Below are 20103 nucleotides of genomic sequence, written 5' to 3' on the forward strand. Positions count from 1 at the left end.
GAACAAAATGGGTCTATCAAGCGTAAACATCGTCACATTAGTGACACTACTTGATCTCTTATGGTTGATTCTTCTTTACCTCTATAGTTATGAGATGAATCCTTCATAACCATTGTGCATATTATTAATTCTTTGCCAAGGTCTATTTTAAACAATCTCAATCCTTATGAAAATATGTTTTCCAAGAAACATGATTATAAATGTTGTGAGATATTTGGATGTGCATACTATCCTCTCCTACGTTCTTATAATCAACATAAGTTTGATTTTTGCTCAACTCTTTGTTTATTTCTAGGATATAGCTTAAGACATAAAGGTTACATATGTCTATCTCTATATGGAAAACTATTATCTCAAGACATGTTAATTTTAATGAATATTTGTTTCCTTATTATATGTTGGATAATCCTTTTATTTCTATTGTATCGCAACATATGTTGTCAACATCACACATTGTTTCCCTAACTGTTATTTCTTCACTACATACTACTTTTGCTAATAATTCATCACATAATGCTAATACTGATATTCACAATACTATATCACATGATATTTAAGCCTAAATTTTTTAATACTTCTTTCGGTGATCTTTCTAATCCTACCACATATAAACAAGCCAAGTCAAAACCTAAATGGATCAATGTAATGAAATTTGAATATGAAGCTCTTCTAGGAATCTTACTCTTTTACCTACTAATGCAAATTTAATTGGATGCAAATGAGTTTTCAAGAGAAAATACAATGTTGATGGCAGTCTACAACTCTACAAGGCTCGCTTGGTTGTCAAGGGACCCTCAAACTGAAGGTTGTGATTACACTGATACATTTAGCCGTATTATCAAACCAATTGCAATATGTGTTGTTCTAAAAAAAAGTCTCGTCTTCTTTCAAATTGAAGGTTGTGATTACAGTGATACATATAGTCCTGTTATCAAACCAACTACAATATGTGTTGTTCTAACCAAAGTTGTGTCTTCAAATTGGCCTTTACAATGTCTTTTTGCATACTGAATTATAAAATAAAATGTTATAAGAAACAATCGTTGGGTTTTACCTCTAGTAACTCCAATCTTGTTTGCAAACTCAACAAAGTCATCTATGGCTTAAAGCAGGCCCTGTGTTCATGGTTTTAAAAAGTCATACACACGCCCCTTGCTATGGGTTTTTGCCATCTAAAAGTGGCACTTCTCTTTCACTAGGTTTTGCAATAATGACACCATCTTTTTTGTTATCTACGTTGATGATATCTTGATTATTGGTAGTTCATCCATGCTTGTTTAAAATTTTGTCCAACAGTTAAGTGACAAGTTTTCCTTGAAAGACTTAGGCCACCTATATTGTTGTATGGGAACAAAAGCAGTTGGCTTAATGATGACAATCTTCATTTGTCTCAGGAGAAATATATAAAAGATCTTCTATATCGCCCGCAAATGTTACATTTTAATCCTTAACCAACACCCACAATTTCATCTTCTCGTTTAACTCATGATGGGTCTACCGTTGTTAATGATCCTACTTTCTACTGGTCTATAATTGAATTTCTATAGTATGTCATTATTACACCACCTGAGCTTGCCTTTTGTGTCAATAAAGTGTGTCAATATATGTATCATCAACAAGTTCATCACTAGAAAGCAATGAAAAGAATTCTTTGCTACTTAGCTAGAACTCCTCATCATGGTCTTCAACTTTATTCATGTTTAGATTTCTCCATAGTTGGTTTTGGCAACTCTGACTAGGGTCCATACTTGGACAATCGCAAATCCACTAGAAGCTACTACATATATGTTGGTAGAAACCTTGTGTACTGGTCTTCTTGTAAACAAAATGTAGTTTCTCGATACAGTACGGAGGTTAAATATCATAGTGTAATTGGTGCTCTTGCTTAGATTATCTAGATCTAATATTTGTTCAATGAGCTCAACATCTCTTCTTCTACACCAAAGTTGTACTCAAACAATCTTAATATGGTTCTTCTTTCAGTCAATCTTGTCATGCATCCAAGGAGTATTTAGAACTTGACCCTTTATTTTGTGCAAGATCATGTCCAACAAAAGAGGCTTCTTATGGTTCATCCTTCTTCACACTTTCAAGTAGTAGATTTACTAACTAAACCACTTTCTGATGCTGTTTTTTACAAATTCAAGAGTAAACTTATGGTTGTTTTTAGTCCTCCCATAATTATAAGGGGAGATGTTACGTAATATCCAAGATTAGAAAGAATATTTCGGTGTGGAAAGGGAGGAACTTATCCTTCGCGGGAAGAGTATGTCTTATAAAATCGGTTATTAATACCATACCTGTGTTCTTCTTATCCTTTTTTAAAGCCCCTATAAGAATGTGCAAGGAAATCACAAAATTATTGAGGAACTTCTTATGGGTTGGGGTGCGAAGGAAGGAAAATAGGTTGGTCTAGCTGGAAGAACATCTATAAACCAAAAGAGGAGGATGGCCTTGGCATTAGACGCATTGAATTGTTTAATAAGGCATTGTTGGAAAAATGGTTATGGAGAATGAGATCCACTGAGACTGGCCTTTGGAAGGAGGTCTTAGAATCGAAGTATGGATCGTGGAGGGAGGTAAACTCAGTTACACAGGCTTGTAATAAGTATAAATTTAGATGGTGGGTTGATTTATCCAAACTAAGCCTATCAGATCAAGGTAGTAGTTGGTTCAATTCAAATGTGGTTTGGCAAGTAGGATCAGGGGCCAAGTTCCAATTTTGGGAAGATGACTAGTTAGTCAATTGTTAGCTCAAAGGAAAATATCCCAGAATCTACACTAATTCCTTGCTTAAAAATGAACCTATTGGTAGATTCAGAAGATGGTTTGCAGAGGGGTGGGAGTGGACTTTTTGTTGGAGAAAGGAGTGGTTCGAGTAGGAAAAGCCTTTGGTAGATGAGTTTTTGGCAAGTCTTTCACAGGTTCCCCTACATCCAGATAAGGAGGATTTATGGTTATGGAATGAGCCCCATCATATAATTTCTCGATAAATCCGCTTATAAAAAGTTAGCAAATCATGGAACCGGGGGTGTATCAGCGTCACTTGTATATCTTTGGAAATTAAAGGTTATGCCATCGACTCAATTTTATGTGTGAAGGGCTTTTTTGAATAGGATAGCAACTAAGTAGAACTTGTACAAAATGGGTGTTATCTTGAGGGATACATTGCGCACCCTATGCGGGAGGGAAGAGGAGTCGACATCACACATTCTAATTTCATGTAAGGTATCTTTTGTAGTTTGGAATATGTGCAATAGGTGGCTTGAGATTAGCTTGGTGTATCACAATGAACTAATTAATCATTTTGAGCAATTTTTCTGCATCTGCTTTAATAAGGAAGGTAATAGTTTTAGGAAAAGCCTATGGGTTTCAATGTTATGGTGTATTTGGAAACATAAAAACATGGCTATTTTCAATCAAGCAAAGATAGATGCTGAGGAAATTCTTACCATGGCACAAATCCAATCATGGGCATGGATGAAACACAAGGTAAGGAAAGCTAAGTTCTCTTTATTTGATTGAATTTTATCTCCCTTTATTTGCATTAACATGGAAATAAAATAATTTGTTTGGTATACAAGCCTCATGTGAAATTCTGTTTGATCATTCACTGTTTGTTTTTTGTGGTTTTGAATTTAATCCCATTGTATAGGTTACTATTGTCAATAATGTTTTGCTTTAATATTATGCGCTAAATTATGCTTTATCTTATGCTATCTAAGGCGGTATAGAAGGCCCAAATTGTATTATGTAGATATTGCAAAATCATCTGGTCTGTTAAGGGTCTACAAGAGCGTAACAACAGCTTAACAAACCAAACTTGTTATATTTACTGCTTAATTATGCAGCAATTGAAGCATAACTTGCAGAGAGTTTTGGAGTTGATGTCACAAGGGTTTACAAGCACCAAACAATAGGACAACCAATGAAGGGTGGAAGCAAACTAATCTTGTGTTTACGTTGTTGTACACTGCATATTTATGAAGTTTTAGCTATTACAAATTGTTGTATTATAGTGTAGGGAGCAATGTTGTTAAAATCGTAACTCGTAGGCGGATCAGAGAGGAAAAAAAAACTCGTAACTCGGGGATCGTAACTCGACTCGGAAGAGTTACTATCTGAGTTACTATACATAAGATAATTAAAAATAGGCTCATAATTCATGAAATGGTCCAAATATATAACATAACTAAATGGTCCAAATACATAACATAATTAAAAGTAGATTCAACATAATGTGTAATACAGATAAACTATCCAATTAAATCATTCACACTAATCATAGAATAATCATCTTGGTCCTCCAAAAGATCTTCATTTTCATTATCATCAATTGGAGGAACTTCCAAATCACCATCAATTGGAGGAACCTCCAAATCATTTGTTGCTCCTCTACTAACATCATCTTCTCCAACTTCAAGTAATATGTCATCATCTAAACCATATAATGTTTCATTTTCCTCCACAGTCCATTCATCATCAGAAGAAAGATCATCAATAGTATATTCTTTTGTTTTTCTAACATCTTTCTTCTTCGTCAATCTTGAATTAGTCATCACAAACACAACATCATTCATAGTCATTTGGTATAAACGATTTCTTTTCTTAGTGTGGACCTAAATAATTATAAAACTAGTTAGCACATCATCTAAAAAATAATTATGAAATCACTTTCAATAATTTAAATTCTTACACTTTCAAAAGCATTCCAATTACGCTCACAGCCAGATGAACTACAAGTCAAACTCAATACTCTAATTGCAAATCTTTGTAGTTCTGGATGTTGATCACCATATGATTCCCACCATTGTGATGGAGTTTTGGTCTTGAGTCCAAGCTGAGCTAATGGAGTACCATACAATTGGTCTTGAAACTCTCTAATTGAAGATCAATTTTACCCATCACATCAAGGTCTCCCACCAACCTCTCCAAACATTCATACAGTCCACGTTTCACCTCATAATCAACTTTAAAGTAAGGATGATAGTGTAACACGGGATTAAGATAATAGCCTGCAGCATGCAATGACCTATGCAATTGGTTGTCCCATCGATGATCAATGATTTCCCAAAGGGGAGTGTAGCTAAATAAGATAAAAATAAATAAATTAATCTCCAAAACAAGTCTATATATCTAATTGAGAAATCAAATATAGGTAAATTACCTTTTACTAACTCCATTGAAGAGATTTTGTAACTTCTCTTTTGCAATATCCATCTCCTCATAAATAAATCCCATGGCTGGTTTCTCATCTGAATCAACCATGCGCAACACTTTAATCAAGGGAAGAGCATCCCTCAAACAATTTAAAATGTTTTTCCATAATCCCTTGTCCAATATCAAATTTTTCACCAACCCTCCATCTCTAGTTTTTGCAAACTGACTGGATTGTCACTCCGAGGATGTGAACATCTTAATAAGTGATCCTCTATTATAATTCAAGCATCCTAAAGTCAGATAAGAGGTGGCAAAACGAGTATTGGCTGCTCTTATCAAATCTTTTCCTTCACTATATTTGTGCAACAAGGAGATAAGACCAGTTCTTGAGTAAATGTAGGTTGTAATTTTCTTACCAATGGCGATTGTGTCGTGATGGAGTGGTATTTTCTTTTCAAAATCTTCCCACATCAGATCAATGCAATGAGCTGCACAAGGGTTCCAATACAACTTTTTCCTCTTTTGCATTAACAACTCCCCAACTGCTTTATAAATTGCTACAATATCTATTACAACTTGGATTACATTATTTTCCCCCACCTCTTCAACAATATCATCTATCGTTTTGAAGATTTTTTCAGCGATCTTGCATACATTAGATGCATCAATAGATTTCAAAAAGACAGATCCTCTTAGACTATTTACCAAAAAATTAAGTATAGTCCTCCTCTTCCTATCCGTCCATCCATTTGTCATTATGGTACATCCAGTTTTTTTCCAAACAAGTTTATGTTCTTCTACAATCTACTCTTTCTTCTCAACCTCTTGCTTCAAATACTTCACTCTTATTTCATGATATGATGGTGGCTTTAATCTGAGACCATGTCTACCAATTAACTCAACCATCCTCTTAAATTCTTCATTGTTTCCTACATTAAAAGGAATAACATTATTGTAGAAAAACCTAGCCATCTCTTGACATGCATCCTCTTTGTCATTCTTCTTGAAAATTGCATTAATTGTACTTTGAGTTCCCTTTCTTTTAAAGATATTTGATGAGTCCCTAATCTCTTCTCCACTTGATCTTTTTCTAGAACTTTCTTCTGTCTGTCCAATATTACTCTCTTCTATAGAGGTTGATTTCCTTAACAAACTTCGTTGCAGATTAAGAACAGTATCCAACATTGGTTTTCTAACATCTTCCGGCACCGATACACAAGCTCCCACATCCTTTGAAGTCCCTGCTAGATGGTGCTTTAATCTATAAACCCCTTCTGTCAAAACTTTTTCACAGTACTTACATTTTAATTTCCATGTTTTTCCATCAACAGACACACAATGTTTCCATGCTGGATCAGTTCTTCCACTTGCCATTATAAGTTATAACTTATAACCCATGAACACTGGTGGAGCAGAGCAAATCGTGCGTGAACAGTGGCGGAGCAGAGCAGATCGTGCGAGTACTGGCGAAGGCAGTGCAACGGTCGTGGCGGAGGTAGTGCGACGCGCGAGTACTAGTGAAGGCAACCACAATCGACGAAGGTGAATGGCGAAGGAATGATTGGCAAAGGCGGCGGCACTAGCGGTGGCGACACGTAGCGCGGACGGCGGTGACGACAAAACGGTGACCACGATCGGCGGCCAAACGGCACGACAAAGGCACATGTTCTTCAAATTAGGGTTGCGTTTTGGGATTAAGGTTTCTGAGACTCGAATTAGGGTTTTCAGGGTTTATTTAAGTTTTTAGGGTTTTTTCTGGCCCGCATCATGGATCACGGAGGCCCATGGATCGCCCGATCCAACCCCTGGATCGTCGGATCGCTCTGATCTGCTGAGAAACTGATCCAGCCACCGATCCAACCTGTTTTCTGCATAAAAGATCGTAAAATCATGAGTTTTACGTTATAAATCGCGATTTTAACAACATCGGGGGAGGATGCCAGAGAAACAATGATGATAGAGGAAGAGCGTGGTGGGGTTTGGATGTGTGGCGGAGCAAAGGATGGTGATGACGGAAACGAGAGAGTGTTAGTATGTCATCTAACATTCGTTTAAAAACAAAAACACACCAAGATAAAATGTAAATTGTTCATGTATATTATGAAAAGGTATTCTGATACAATATGACAGAGAAAGAAGAAAATACATGTACAAAAGACAAAATAAACTCTTCATGCATTATTTTAGCAAAGAATAAAATAATTAAATTAAAAGAGAACATTTCACGGGTGTCCCAATCATAATAGAAAAGTCTCCAACCTCTCCGCCTCTCCATCTAGCTAACAACCACATAATCACTACAAGCATCCAAAACATAGAATTGCTCCTTAGCAATGTTGTTAAAATCGCGATTTACATCGTAAAACTCGCGATTTTACGATCTTTTATGCAGAAAACGGGTTGGATCAATGGCTGGATCGGTTTCTCAGCGGATCAGAGCGATCCGACGATCCAGGGGTTGGATCGAGCGATCCATGGGCCTCCGCGATCCATGACGCGGGCAAAACAAAAACCCTAAAAACCCTAATTTGATTCTCAGACATCTAAAAGGGAGCCCGCGAGAAAAATGCCTCCTCTATGAGATCTCGGTGCTACTGCCCAGCCCCACCTTCATTTTTTTTCGAATTACGTCTACTTTTTTTTCCTAAGCTAAGATCTAGAGGGGAGGAGCTCTTCTTGCGTAGTATACCTTTTCCCAGAAATTCCAGGCTCGTATTAATAACCAGTATAACCCCAGACCTTTTGAGCAAGCGCTATAATCCCAAAACGCAACCCTAATTTGAAGAACTTGTGCATATGTCGCGCCGTTTGGCCGTCGATCGTGGTCGCTGTTTCGTCGCAGCCGTCCGCGCTACGTGTCGCCGCCGCCTTTTCCATTCGCGCCTTCGCCATTCGCCTTCGTCGATCGTGGTCGTCTTCGCCAATACTCGTGCGTCGCACTACCTCTGCCACGACCGTTGCACAACCTCCACCAGAAATCGCGAGATCTGCTCTGCTCCGCCACTGTTCACGGGTTATAAGTTATAACTTATAATGGCAAATGGAAGAACTGATCCAGCATGGAAACATTGTGTGTCTGTTGATGGAAAAACATGGAAATTAAAATGTAAGTACTGTGAAAAAGTTTTGACAGAAGGGGTTTACAGATTAAAGCACCTTCTAGCAGGGACTTCAAAGGATGTGGGAGCTTGTGTATCGGTGTCGGAAGATGTTAAAAAATCAATGTTGGATATTGTTCTTAATCTGCAACTGAGTTTGTTAAGGAAATCAACCTCTATAGAAGAGAGTAATATTGGACAGTCAGAAGAAAGTTCTAGGAAAAGATCAAGTGGAGAAGAGATTAGGGACTCATCAAATATCTTTAAAAGAAAGGGAACTCAAAGTACAATTAATGCAATTTTCAAGAAGAATGACAGAGAGGATGCATCTCAAGAGATGGCTAGGTTTTTCTACAATAATGTTATTCCTTTTAATGTAGCAAACAATGAAGAATTTAAAAGGATGGTTGAGTTAATTGGTAGACATGGTCCCGGATTAAAGCCACCATCATATCATGAAATAATAGTGAAGTATTTCAAGCAAGAGGTTGGGAAGACAAAGCAGATTATAGAAGAACATAAACTTGTTTGGAAAAAAACTGGATGTACAATAATGACAAATGGATGGACGAATAGGAAGAGAAGGATTATACTTAATTTTTTGGTAAACAGTCCAAGAGGAACTGTCTTTTTGAAATCTATTGATGCATCTGATGTATGTAAGACCGCTGAAAAATCTTCAAAATGGTAGATGATATTGTTGAAGAGGTGGAACACAATAATGTCATCCAAATTATAACAGATAATGCAGCAAATTATAAAGCAGTTGAGGAGTTGTTAATGCAAAAGAGGAAAAAGTTGTATTGGAACCCTTGTGCAGCTCGCATTGATCTGGAAGATTTTGAAAAGAAAATACCACTCCATCATGACACAATCGCCAATGGTAAGAAAATTACAACCTACATTTACTTAAGAATTGGTCTTATCTCCTTGTTGCACAAATATAGTGAAGGAAAAGATTTGATAAGAGCAGCTAATACTCGTTTTGCCACCTCTTATCTGACTTTAGGATGCTTGAATGATAATAGAGGATCACTTATTAAGATGTTCAAATCCTCGGAGTGGCAATCCAGTCAGTTTGCAAAAACTAGAGATGGAGGGTTGGTGGAAAATTTTATATTAGACAAGGGATTTTGGAAAAACATTTTAAATTGTTTGAGGGGTGCTCTTCCCCTGATTAAAGTGTTGCGCATGGTTGATTCAGATGAGAAACCAGCCATGGGATTTATTTATGAGGAGATGGATATTGCAAAAGAGAAGTTACAAAATCTCTTCAATGGAGTTAGTAAAAGGTAATTTACCTATATTTGATTTCTCAATTAGATATATAGACTTGTTTTGGAGATTAATTTATTTATTTTTATCTTATTTAGCTACACTCCCCTTTGGGAAATCATTGATCATCGATTGGACAACCAATTGCATAGGTTGTTGCATGCTGCAAGCTATTATCTTAATCCATGTTACACTATCATCCTGACTTTAAAGTTGATTATGAGGTGAAACGTGGCTATATGAATGTTTGGAGAGGTTGGTGGGAGACCTTGATGTGATGGGTAAAATTGATCTTCAATTAGAGAGTTTCAAGACCAATTGTATGGTACTCCACTAGCTCAGCTTGGACTCAAGACCAAAACTCCATCACAATGGTGGGAATCATATGGTGATCAACATCCAGAACTATAAAGATTTACAATTAGAGTATTGAGTTTGACTTGTAGTTCATCTGGCTGTGAACGTAATTGGAATGCTTTTGAAAGGGTAAGAATTTAAATTATTCAGAGTGATTTCATAATTATTTTTAGATGATCATATGATGTGTTAACTAGTTTTATAATTATTTAGGTCCACACTAAGAAAAGAAATCGTTTACACAAAATGACTATGAATGATGTGGTGTTTGTGATGACTAATTCAAGATTGACGAAGAAGAAAGATGTTAGAAAAACAAAAAAATATATTATTGATGATCTTTCTTCTGATGATGTATGGACTCTGGAGAAAAATGAAACATTATATGGTTTAGATGAAGATATATTACTTGAAGTTGGAGAAGATGATGCTAGTAGAGGAGCAACAATTGATTTGGAGGTTCCTCCAATTGATGATGATTTGGAAGTTCCTCCAATTGATGATAATGAAAATGAAGATTTTTTGGAGCACCAAGATGATTTATCTTATTATGATTAGTGTGAATGATTTAATTGGATAGTTTATTTGTATTAAACATTATGTTAAATCTACTTTTAATTATGTTATGTATTTGGACCATTTCATGAATTATGAGTCTACTTTTAATTATCTTATATATAGTAAGTCAGATAGTAACTCTTTCGAATTGAGTTACAATCCTCGAGTTACGAGTTTTTTTTCCTCTTCCATCCTCATTGACGACAACCTCTGCCACCCACAACAGCAAATATCACCACCAACCTAAACGGTCATAAACTGTTAAGACAGGGGAGGAGGTGAAGGAAGAGTCTAAGATAATTAATGTTACATGAGTTTTATATTATTTATATAATTTCTTTAAACACAAATATTATATTCAATTAAATTTTTGCAGTCTTTCTTTAGACCTAAAAACTGTTAAGCCCTCCTCTTGATGGATCATAGAATTAGGTAAAAAGATGTCCAATCCTAAATGATACCAACACACAAATATGTGTGGTCAAAGATTGGCAATTTTTTTGCCACTGGATAGAAGAATGTCTTTGGTCAATAGTTATGAGTTTGAATTTTAAACAAAGAGATCATTTTACATTCAAAGAAATCATTTTAGTTAAGAAAATTCGAGAAAAGAGTTACTTGATTCATTGTACACGTAAATAACTAACATGCTATTTATCTTTTTGACATGAAAATATACGGATAAGCATTTACCTCACTGGTTAACATATTTGAGTAAAACTCAAACGAAAATACATCTTACATATAAATAGTCATTTTTTACAAAAAAAATTCAGTTTTTTTATAATACTAAATTGTCAAAACACGAAAAATATTTTATCCTGATTATAAATTTATCGTACTTTACATAAGTTAAGATGAAACTTTTATATGAATTGGTTCTACATCAACTAAATTAATTGAATACCCTCATTTAATTTTCTTCCTTATTTTTTCACGTAGAAATATTGTTAGAAATTCAACCAAATTCACGTACTCTGCTGTATTGTAGCTTAAATTAATTTAAACACAAGTCTAAATCATATTTAACCACTTCAAGTTGAATTTCACAAAAGATGTGCAGTATAATCTTAGTGGTACAGGTTAGCAGCACAACATAAATCCACATATAATTTATAAATTCTAAAACACTAACAAAATTTCTCAAAGATCACACCTCAGTCGCAAAAATTTGGCGAAAGGGTCGAATGCAACCATTTCATTTGGCCAAAATGAGCGGGTTCTTGTGTTGATACATATGATACCTAATGCATAGCTTCTGCAAAGTTCCAATCGAATGCTGCATCGGATTCAGCTTTTTATCCATCAACATACTCTGCAAACAGAACAACAACCTCAAGACCTGAAACTATAACAAAAAAAGCAAAATTATCGAATAATTACAATATAATATCAAACCTGATAATCATCTCCGTATTTATTGACGAGGCGTCCAATATGATTCCGTTGCATTGCAGTGAGAGGCTGAGGAGGCGCACTCCTCCCGTCTCTTCGCTTCTTTCCTAGAGCTGATTTCAAGTCTACACCAACCAAACAGAACTCTAAATAATCATTCGGATATCAAAATAACAACACAATTCGTGACACTAGCAAGTGCGAAAACGTCAAATAAAAAATGAATTGTTTTATTCAATGCATATATGATGAGGAAAGGAGCGAGAGAGCAATAAGAGACCGTCTTCTTCGAGATCGCTGCCGGAATCGATGGATTGGGAAGCGGGAGAAGGTTCGGAGAGGGAGTTGGGGTCGGAGAGAACGCCGAAGGAGTGGTAGTTGTGGTTAACGGTGCCTTGGTCGTCCCATTGGGGCTCATCGGCGAGGGATTGCAAGAGCTTCGGTGGAACAGAGAAAGAGGGTTTGAAAAGCCTAGGGTTTTTCTTCGGGAGACCCACTTGGACCTTCGTTCTCGATTGCTTGTATTTTCTTCGCGACCTTCCCATTCTCCTTGCTCCGCGTCTCTCACTGCCGCCACAACAAAACCAGGGTTTTAAATTTGCTTAGCGTAGGGCACAAAATGTCCCTTATTTCACCACACCCCAAGCGACGTCGTTTTCTTTCGCTTCTACACTGCCATTACCCACATTCAACGTGCCTTTCAAATTTTAACGACTTAAATAACATACTCGTGCCGTAAAATACGAGTATTTTATTTTATTTTATTTTATTATATTTTTAAATTTTTGGTAATGGTGGTTCAATTATAAATGTCATATCAACCTATGAAACCAAAACAAAATAATATATTTATAAAAGTTAAAATAAAATAGAAAATATTTATAAGAATTAAAAATAATATATCAAGGACTAAATTAAAAAAAATATTTATATAAAGTAATTAAAAAAATATTTTTAAGAACTAAAATTCAGAAATAACGTATTTAAAAATATATAAGGAAAAAAGGTGTTTATAATACAGTATCACAAATTGATTGATAAAGTGAGATAAATAACTTATCTTTTAAAATTGTTAACATCAATATGTTGTGTGTCTCTTTTTTGTTTATGAAAAGATAGTATTAAATACAACATTTTAAATTGTCAGTATTAATTATGCAAGAAAAATTATGAGTGTATATATTATGTAACATACCACAACTTGATATCTTGATGTGTAAAATGATAAAAGTACACCAAATTTCATTTTTTCGTGTGACGCGGTTTGATTTTCTTTTTTTTTTTTCCTAACGTGATATCTTTAATTTTCTTTTTCATTGTCTTTGCTTTCCAACTTCTTTTATAGTGGTGGTCTCCTTGCGCTTTGTTGATAAGACATATTTTTCCTCCTCGAATTTGTGGCATTTTGGTGTAGGCACCCCCAATAAATAGTGTAGGCACCCCTATAAATATGTCCATTGATCTCTTTATTTTCTCTTGACCATTCCAACCAGGAAAAGTAATAGCCAAGATTCCAATAACTATAAAAATAAATGGCATTGAAGAGAGAAGATTTAAGATCGATATCTAATGAATCATAAAGACTTTTCGAAATATCCAAACTCCTACTTATTGTTGGAATCCATGAGAAAGTTCAGAGTATTGTGAAATTTTTGGTATTTTGATATCTAACCACTGAAAGCATGTCCAATGTTTATATATACTTCTAGAATCAATTGGAACTATAATGATTACTTACAACTTATTAGAAACAAAAACACAACAAAAAAAACTTACTTTTGAAAGCTTAATGGGTGTGGTCTTCAAGACCCCAATTTACAACAAAAAAAAAAAAACAAAAGCTACAATAACAACAGAGTAATTTATATCTCACTAATTCTTATTGAAGGATTTTTTGTCAAATATGATTATTCCTTAATGACATAAAAGACGGCTTTATTTATCTATTTCTTCATATATGTCTTTTTCCATTGAATGTGAAGATAAATAGAAAAAACACACATAACAAAAGGTATAAACTTATAAATTTAGACTAGAACTAGGTTAAGTTAATATTGTATAGTAATATTCAATTTATGTCTACAATTTTGTTTCATACACTTATGATTATAATGTTTTATGATCAATTCCTAGTTTAAAATATTATTATTAGAATGTTTTGTACAAACTCCTCCAATCTGTAGACAAGCCAAACCAAACCCAAAGTAGAAAAACAATTTATCAAAATACCAAATATAACAAAGTATAGAAATAAGAGATAAATATAGGTATTTGCTGATTCCATCCAATGTAGAAGAGAATGACAGTGAATTTCAATTTTATGGTAGATTTATTTTATAGCTTCTTTGAGATAAAAGGTTAGATTTTCCCATGTGTTTATATTTAAAAAAAATATCACTAACATATTATGAGAATGGTTAATGTTAATTGATTAGATATTGTTTTTTTAGTTTTGATCTCAATTTAATAAAGTAAATATAGGAAGAAAAGAACATCTATCATGTATTTATATTTCCATGTCTTGTGTTGTGAATACGAATGTTACATGTATTGGTAACATAACGAATTGTCAAATAGTGCATAAAAGTCTAACAAAGGAATGGACGGTCAATGTATTACAAAATAGAACAAAGATGAATAAAAGATAACAAAAGATGAACAAAAGAGTAAAAGGAAGGAAGGTAAAATATATGAGAATGAATATCTCTCTTTTTTTGTTATTGAAATCGAAACAAATGGTCTGAATATATACCAGTAGTACACTCATTCTAGGTTGAACTAAAGAGGAAAAGAATCAATAATTAACTACTAGAATCATGACACACAAAGACAAAATAAAGGTTATTCACCTCTATAAAGAGAAACAACTGATAATTAGAAAAGACACCCACTTATTCTCCTCTATAAAGATAAACAATTGATAATTAGAAAAGACACACAATTAATATTAGGATCCTTCTATAACTCTGGTATTTGTATCCTTTAATACCCGCCACAAGTTGGGGAACAAATATTGATGAGACCCAGCTTGGTACAAATATTCTTAAAAGATTGAGGACTTAAAGCTTTGGTATAAATATCAGTCAGTTGCTCTGTGGTGGAAATGGGAAGCAAATGAACGAGACCCTTCTTTAATTTTTCTCGGACCACGTGACAATCTATTTCTATATGTTTTGTACGCTCGTCGTGAAATACTGGATTTGCTGCAATGTATCTTGATGAGTCATTGTCACAGTATAAAAGAGATGGTTGCTCAAAAGGAACTTTGAAATCTTGAAAAAGATAAGTTAGCCATTGAATTTCACATGTAACAGTGGTCATTGCCCTGTATTCAGCTTCACAAGAACTCTTTGATATTGTTCCTTGCTTCTTTGATTTCCAAGATATGAGAGAATTCCCAAGATACACACTAAAACCAGTCATTGATTGTCTTGAATCACTACAGGTGCCCCAATCACTATCACAAAAGGCTTTCAAATGAACAGAGGTAGTGGAAGAGAAAAAAGACCAAGACTTGGAGTCCCCTTGATATATCTGAGAATTCTAATCGCTGCATTATAGTGAGCAATTGTAGGCTTAGCAAGAAACTGAGAAAGTTGTTGTACAAAAAATGTTATGTCAGGTCGGGTATTAGTGAGATACATAAGTCTTCCAATCAATCTTCTGTAGGCTTGAATATCTGTGAAAGGAACACTTCCAGTAGAAGAGAATTTCTCATGATTATCAATAGGAGTGGGTGCAGGTTTGCAGGCTAAAAGACCTGCATTTGTTAATAATTCCAATGCATATTTCCTTTGATTTACCATTATTCTCGTCTTACTTCTTGCAGGTTCTAAACCAAGAAAATATCTTAAATTCCCAAGATCTTTAATCTTGAATGTCTGATTCAAGGCTTGTTTGATTCATGCAATCTCTTCTTTATCATTTCCTGCCAATATTATATCATCCACATATACCAATAATGTTGTAAAAGATCCTTCAGAAGAATTAATGAACAAGGAATGATCATTCATAGATTGAGTATATCCCATAGAAAGCAAAAATGATGACAGTTTGGCAAACCATTCTCTGTTGGCTTGCTTAAGGCCATATAAAACCTTTTTTAGTTTACAAACTTTTCCTGGTGGAATAGAAGTCAATCCAGGAGGAGCAACCATGTATGCATCTTCTTTCAAATCTCCATGTAAAAAGGCATTGTTTATGTCTAATTGTTTCAATTTCCAATTATAAATAGAAGCTAAAGAAAGAAGCAACCTTATGGTGGTCATCTTTGCTACTGGAGAGAAAGTATCAAGGTAGTCAATGCCTTATGTTTGTGTATATCCCTTTACCACTAACCTTGCTTTATACCTTTCAATTGTCCCATCAGCCTTATATTTTATTTTGAATACCCATTTGCAACCTATGGCAGCTTTGTTCTTAGGCAGAATAGCAGTCTCCCAAGTTTGATTTGACTCTAAAGCAGATATCTCACATTGTATAGCTTTTCTCCAACAGTCATGTTTCACAGCTTCAGAATAAGTGTTTGACTCAACATGTGAAGAAAGAGACATAACAAAAGATTTGTAAGAAGGTGATAAATTGCTATAAGACAAAACAGAATTCAAAGGATATTTAACTCTTGAAGATGCACTGGAAACATTAAGATTACAATGATAATCCTTTAAATACTCAGGTGGTCTTTTTATTCTTGTGCTCATTCGAACAGATGAATCTGATTTAGAACTTTGTTCTATATCATAATTTTCATTGAGGTTTTGATCTATATGGGAACAATCTTCTTCTGAAACCTCAATTTCTGACTCACAATTATTATCACTGCTATTTTCAACATTATCACAAGGTGTATTATCACAAGGTGCAAGAATGGCTTGTGATGGCTAACTTAAGACAGATTGATCTTCAACAAACAAAATTTGATCATTAATGTCAGAACTATTAGTTTCATTGTTAGTATCTTGAACCCTTTGGTATGGAAAAACATGTTCATAAAAGACAACATCCCTTGACACAAAAATTTCTCTTTATTGAATATTCAACAAAATATATCTTTTTGTCCCCCTTTGAAAACCAATAAAAACACATTTTGATGCTCTTGGATCAAATTTTCTTCTATTTGTTGACAAAGTGCTAGCATAATATAAAGAACCAAACACCTTTAATCCATTAAAATCTACATCAGTTTTGAAAAGCATTTCATGAGTAGAAGAATAGTTTAAAATAGGTGTGGGAAGCATGTTTATAATATGCGCAACATGTATCATAGAATATGACCTATAAATTTTGGGTAAATGAGATTGTATCATAAGAGCTCTTGCTACATCTAATAAATGACCATGTTTCCTTTCAACTATACTATTTTGTTGTGGAGTATTGACACATGATGTTTGATATATTATTCCTTTACTGACTAAAAAATTAGTCATGACAAACTCAGTTCTATTATCACTTCTTATTATTTTTATTATTGTCTCAAACTATGTTTAAACAAAAATAACAAAATGATCCAAAACCTTAACAACTTCAGATTTTTGTTTCAAAAGAAAAATCCATGTGTACCTCAAATAGTCATCAACTATGGTCAAGAAATATTTATGACCATGAATTGATGGTATTGAGTATGGTCCCCAAATATCTACATGAATCAAATCAAAACATTTTTTTTGATTTAGATGTACTAATAGGAAAAGAAAGTCTTTTTTTGCTTTGCAAAATGACAAACATCACAAACAAAAGATTTGTTATATTTAACATAAGGAAATTTATTCTTGATAACATCAATAAATTTATTTGAAATATGACCTAATCGAAAATGCTAAAGGGTTTCTAGATCACTAGCACTGACTTTAACAATATTGATGATGTGTGTAGATTCAAGGGGTTTAATTTGAAATTTCTTGTAAGATGGGATCCTGAGTATATAAAGTCTATCTTGCATCTCAGCAGAACCAATTATTTTCAAGGAGTTTTTGTCTTGAATGTGACAACCATTAGAATCAAAGGTAAGAACACAAGATAGTCTATCAATCAATTTTGTTACTGAAAGAAGATTAAAAGTGAAACAAGGAATATACAAAACATTGTTTATGACATGATTTTGATTGAGAAAAACACTTCCATAATAATTGGCAATGACTTGATTTCCATTTGGTAATTTGACATAAATAGGATCAATTTGATGATACGAAGTGAACTAAGTTAAGGATGAACAAATGTGATCAGTAACACCACTATCAATAATCCAAGAACTAAAAGAAGAAATAAAGTTATTACCAGTTTGTGTTGTCATGTTGGAAGGAATAGCAGAGACTTGACTAGAAACATTCTCATTGGATTTAACCTGTTGTAAAAGAGTTAACAATGTTTGATACTGCTCAGGAGTAAAACCAATTTGTTGAGACTCCACTTCTAACTTTGAACCTTCATGATTCTGCTCATTATTGTTAAAATTTGTATTGTGAAAGGCTGCATGACTCTGATGATGGTTCTGATTTTTAAATTTGAAATGAGGTGGAAAACCACGCTTTTTATAGTATGTATCAATGGTATGCCTTGTCTTTCCACAATAACTGCAAATTTTGGAAGTATATCCTCCTCCATAGCTTCCTCTTCCATATCCACCTCCCATGCCATAGGTCGTAGCATTGTTATTATAACCTCCTTTGCTAGTAGCAATCATTGCCTTGGATTGATCACCAAAAACTTGCCTCTCTTGTTGTGTAATGAGAGAGTAAACTCTATTCAAGGATGAATTATCTAATGAACTAACATGGTAAGGTGAACAAAGATCTTGTGAGGGATCAACAACTTCACTCATAGATAAATGTAGCAACCAGAGCTCTGATACCATATTACCAAATAGAACAAAGATGAATAAAAGAGAACAAAAGAGTAAAAGCAAGGTAAAAGATATGAGAATGAATATCTCTCTTTTTTTGTTATTGAAATCAAAATAAATGGTCTGAATATATACAAGTAGTACACTCATTCTAGGTTGAACTAAAGAGGAAAAAAATCAATAATTAAATACTAGAATCATGACACACAAAAACAAAATAAAGGTTATTCACCTCTATAAAGAGAAACAACTGATAATTATAAAAGACATTCAATTATTCTTCTCTATAAAGATAAACAACTGATAATTAGAAAAGACACACAATTAATATTAGAATAATCCTTCTATAACTCTGGTATCCGTATCCTTTACACAAAGGTATTAACATAAATTCAGTTTTCCAAATGTGTAGTGAGATAAGCATGATATCTTAAACATAATGGAACTTTTTCAATTTTTTTCTGCTTCTTACCAGACATGTATGTAAAATAAAATGGATTGGAAAAGTTAGTCAAATTATGTCAACCATCCATAAGAGTGGCATTATAGAAACTACTTTTGATTTGTGTCTGAGTTTGGGGGAAAGTTAAATATTTTTCTCCCATTGATGTTTGAATTATGTAGCAGATGTGATGGGAATATAGGAGTTTAGGATTCATAACAAAATAATAAGTTTTATCGTGTTATATGTTTGATTGGCTTTAGGTCTTCCTATGGGAAGTGAGAAAATTAATTTTGAAGGAGATAATGAATGCAAGACAAGAAAATTGTTTTCTAACAATCCTGTTGTGTTATAAGATATTTTTCACAAACTTGAAGAACTTAATGGTACAAATAATAAATCCTGTATTTGAGGTTTTTCAACGTAGAAGATGATACATGAATGATTGAGAATATAATTTGGTTGAAAGCCTTTTATCAAACGTCTAATATTTTTTTGCAAGAAAGGAATTCATCATAATTGCATTTTTTAGGATGTCTATTTGTATTACAGGTATATTATTAATCAACATTTTGATAATAATTTGATTATTTTATTTAATTATGTGTATTGTAATTACATGTGTGGGCTATAAAACATGTATTGAAAATATCATACATAATGTTATGATTCAGACCATGCATTTACTCGACCGCTAAAGTGGATTGATGTGATCATTTGAAAGAGAACATTTTTAGGTTCTTTTTAAGGATAATTTGGCAAGTATTATTTGTAATTAATGATGTTTATTATGTGTAACCATATTAATGAATTGTTTGTTATGTCAATTAAAGGCTATTGAAGATTTGACTTTAACGAACTTTAACGAGTGCACAGGTTTCACTTGATGTTGTGAGAGAAAATAAAATAAGAGAGGTTGATGGTCCGACTATATAACATAGAAGTCAGTGTCAGTGGTCTAACTGAACTTGGACACATGT

At 33.8% G+C, this 20103-nt stretch overlaps 1 protein-coding gene and 2 pseudogenes across 1 annotated transcript; 1 reads left to right on the forward strand and 2 right to left on the reverse strand.

Annotated features, from left to right (window-relative positions):
- Window positions 1-5163: 5163 nt before the first annotated feature.
- On the reverse strand, window positions 5164-6884 carry LOC137830008 (uncharacterized; annotated as a pseudogene).
- Window positions 6885-8193: 1309 nt separating this feature from the next.
- On the forward strand, window positions 8194-9554 carry LOC137829280 (uncharacterized; annotated as a pseudogene).
- A 1891-nt stretch (window positions 9555-11445) lies between these two features.
- Window positions 11446-12536, reverse strand: LOC137828679 (nucleolar-like protein). Its single transcript, XM_068635352.1, has 3 exons — window positions 12124-12536; window positions 11847-11968; window positions 11446-11763 (listed from the first exon to the last, which is right to left on the reverse strand). Exons 1-3 carry the CDS (start codon window positions 12386-12388, stop codon window positions 11647-11649), a joined length of 504 nt encoding a protein of 167 aa, XP_068491453.1. The 5' UTR covers window positions 12389-12536; the 3' UTR covers window positions 11446-11646.
- Window positions 12537-20103: the final 7567 nt, after the last annotated feature.

This window comes from Phaseolus vulgaris, chromosome 7 (genome assembly GCF_051622355.1).
Source record: "Phaseolus vulgaris cultivar YP4 chromosome 7, ASM5162235v1, whole genome shotgun sequence".
In the NCBI taxonomy this organism is placed as follows: domain Eukaryota; kingdom Viridiplantae; phylum Streptophyta; class Magnoliopsida; order Fabales; family Fabaceae; genus Phaseolus; species Phaseolus vulgaris.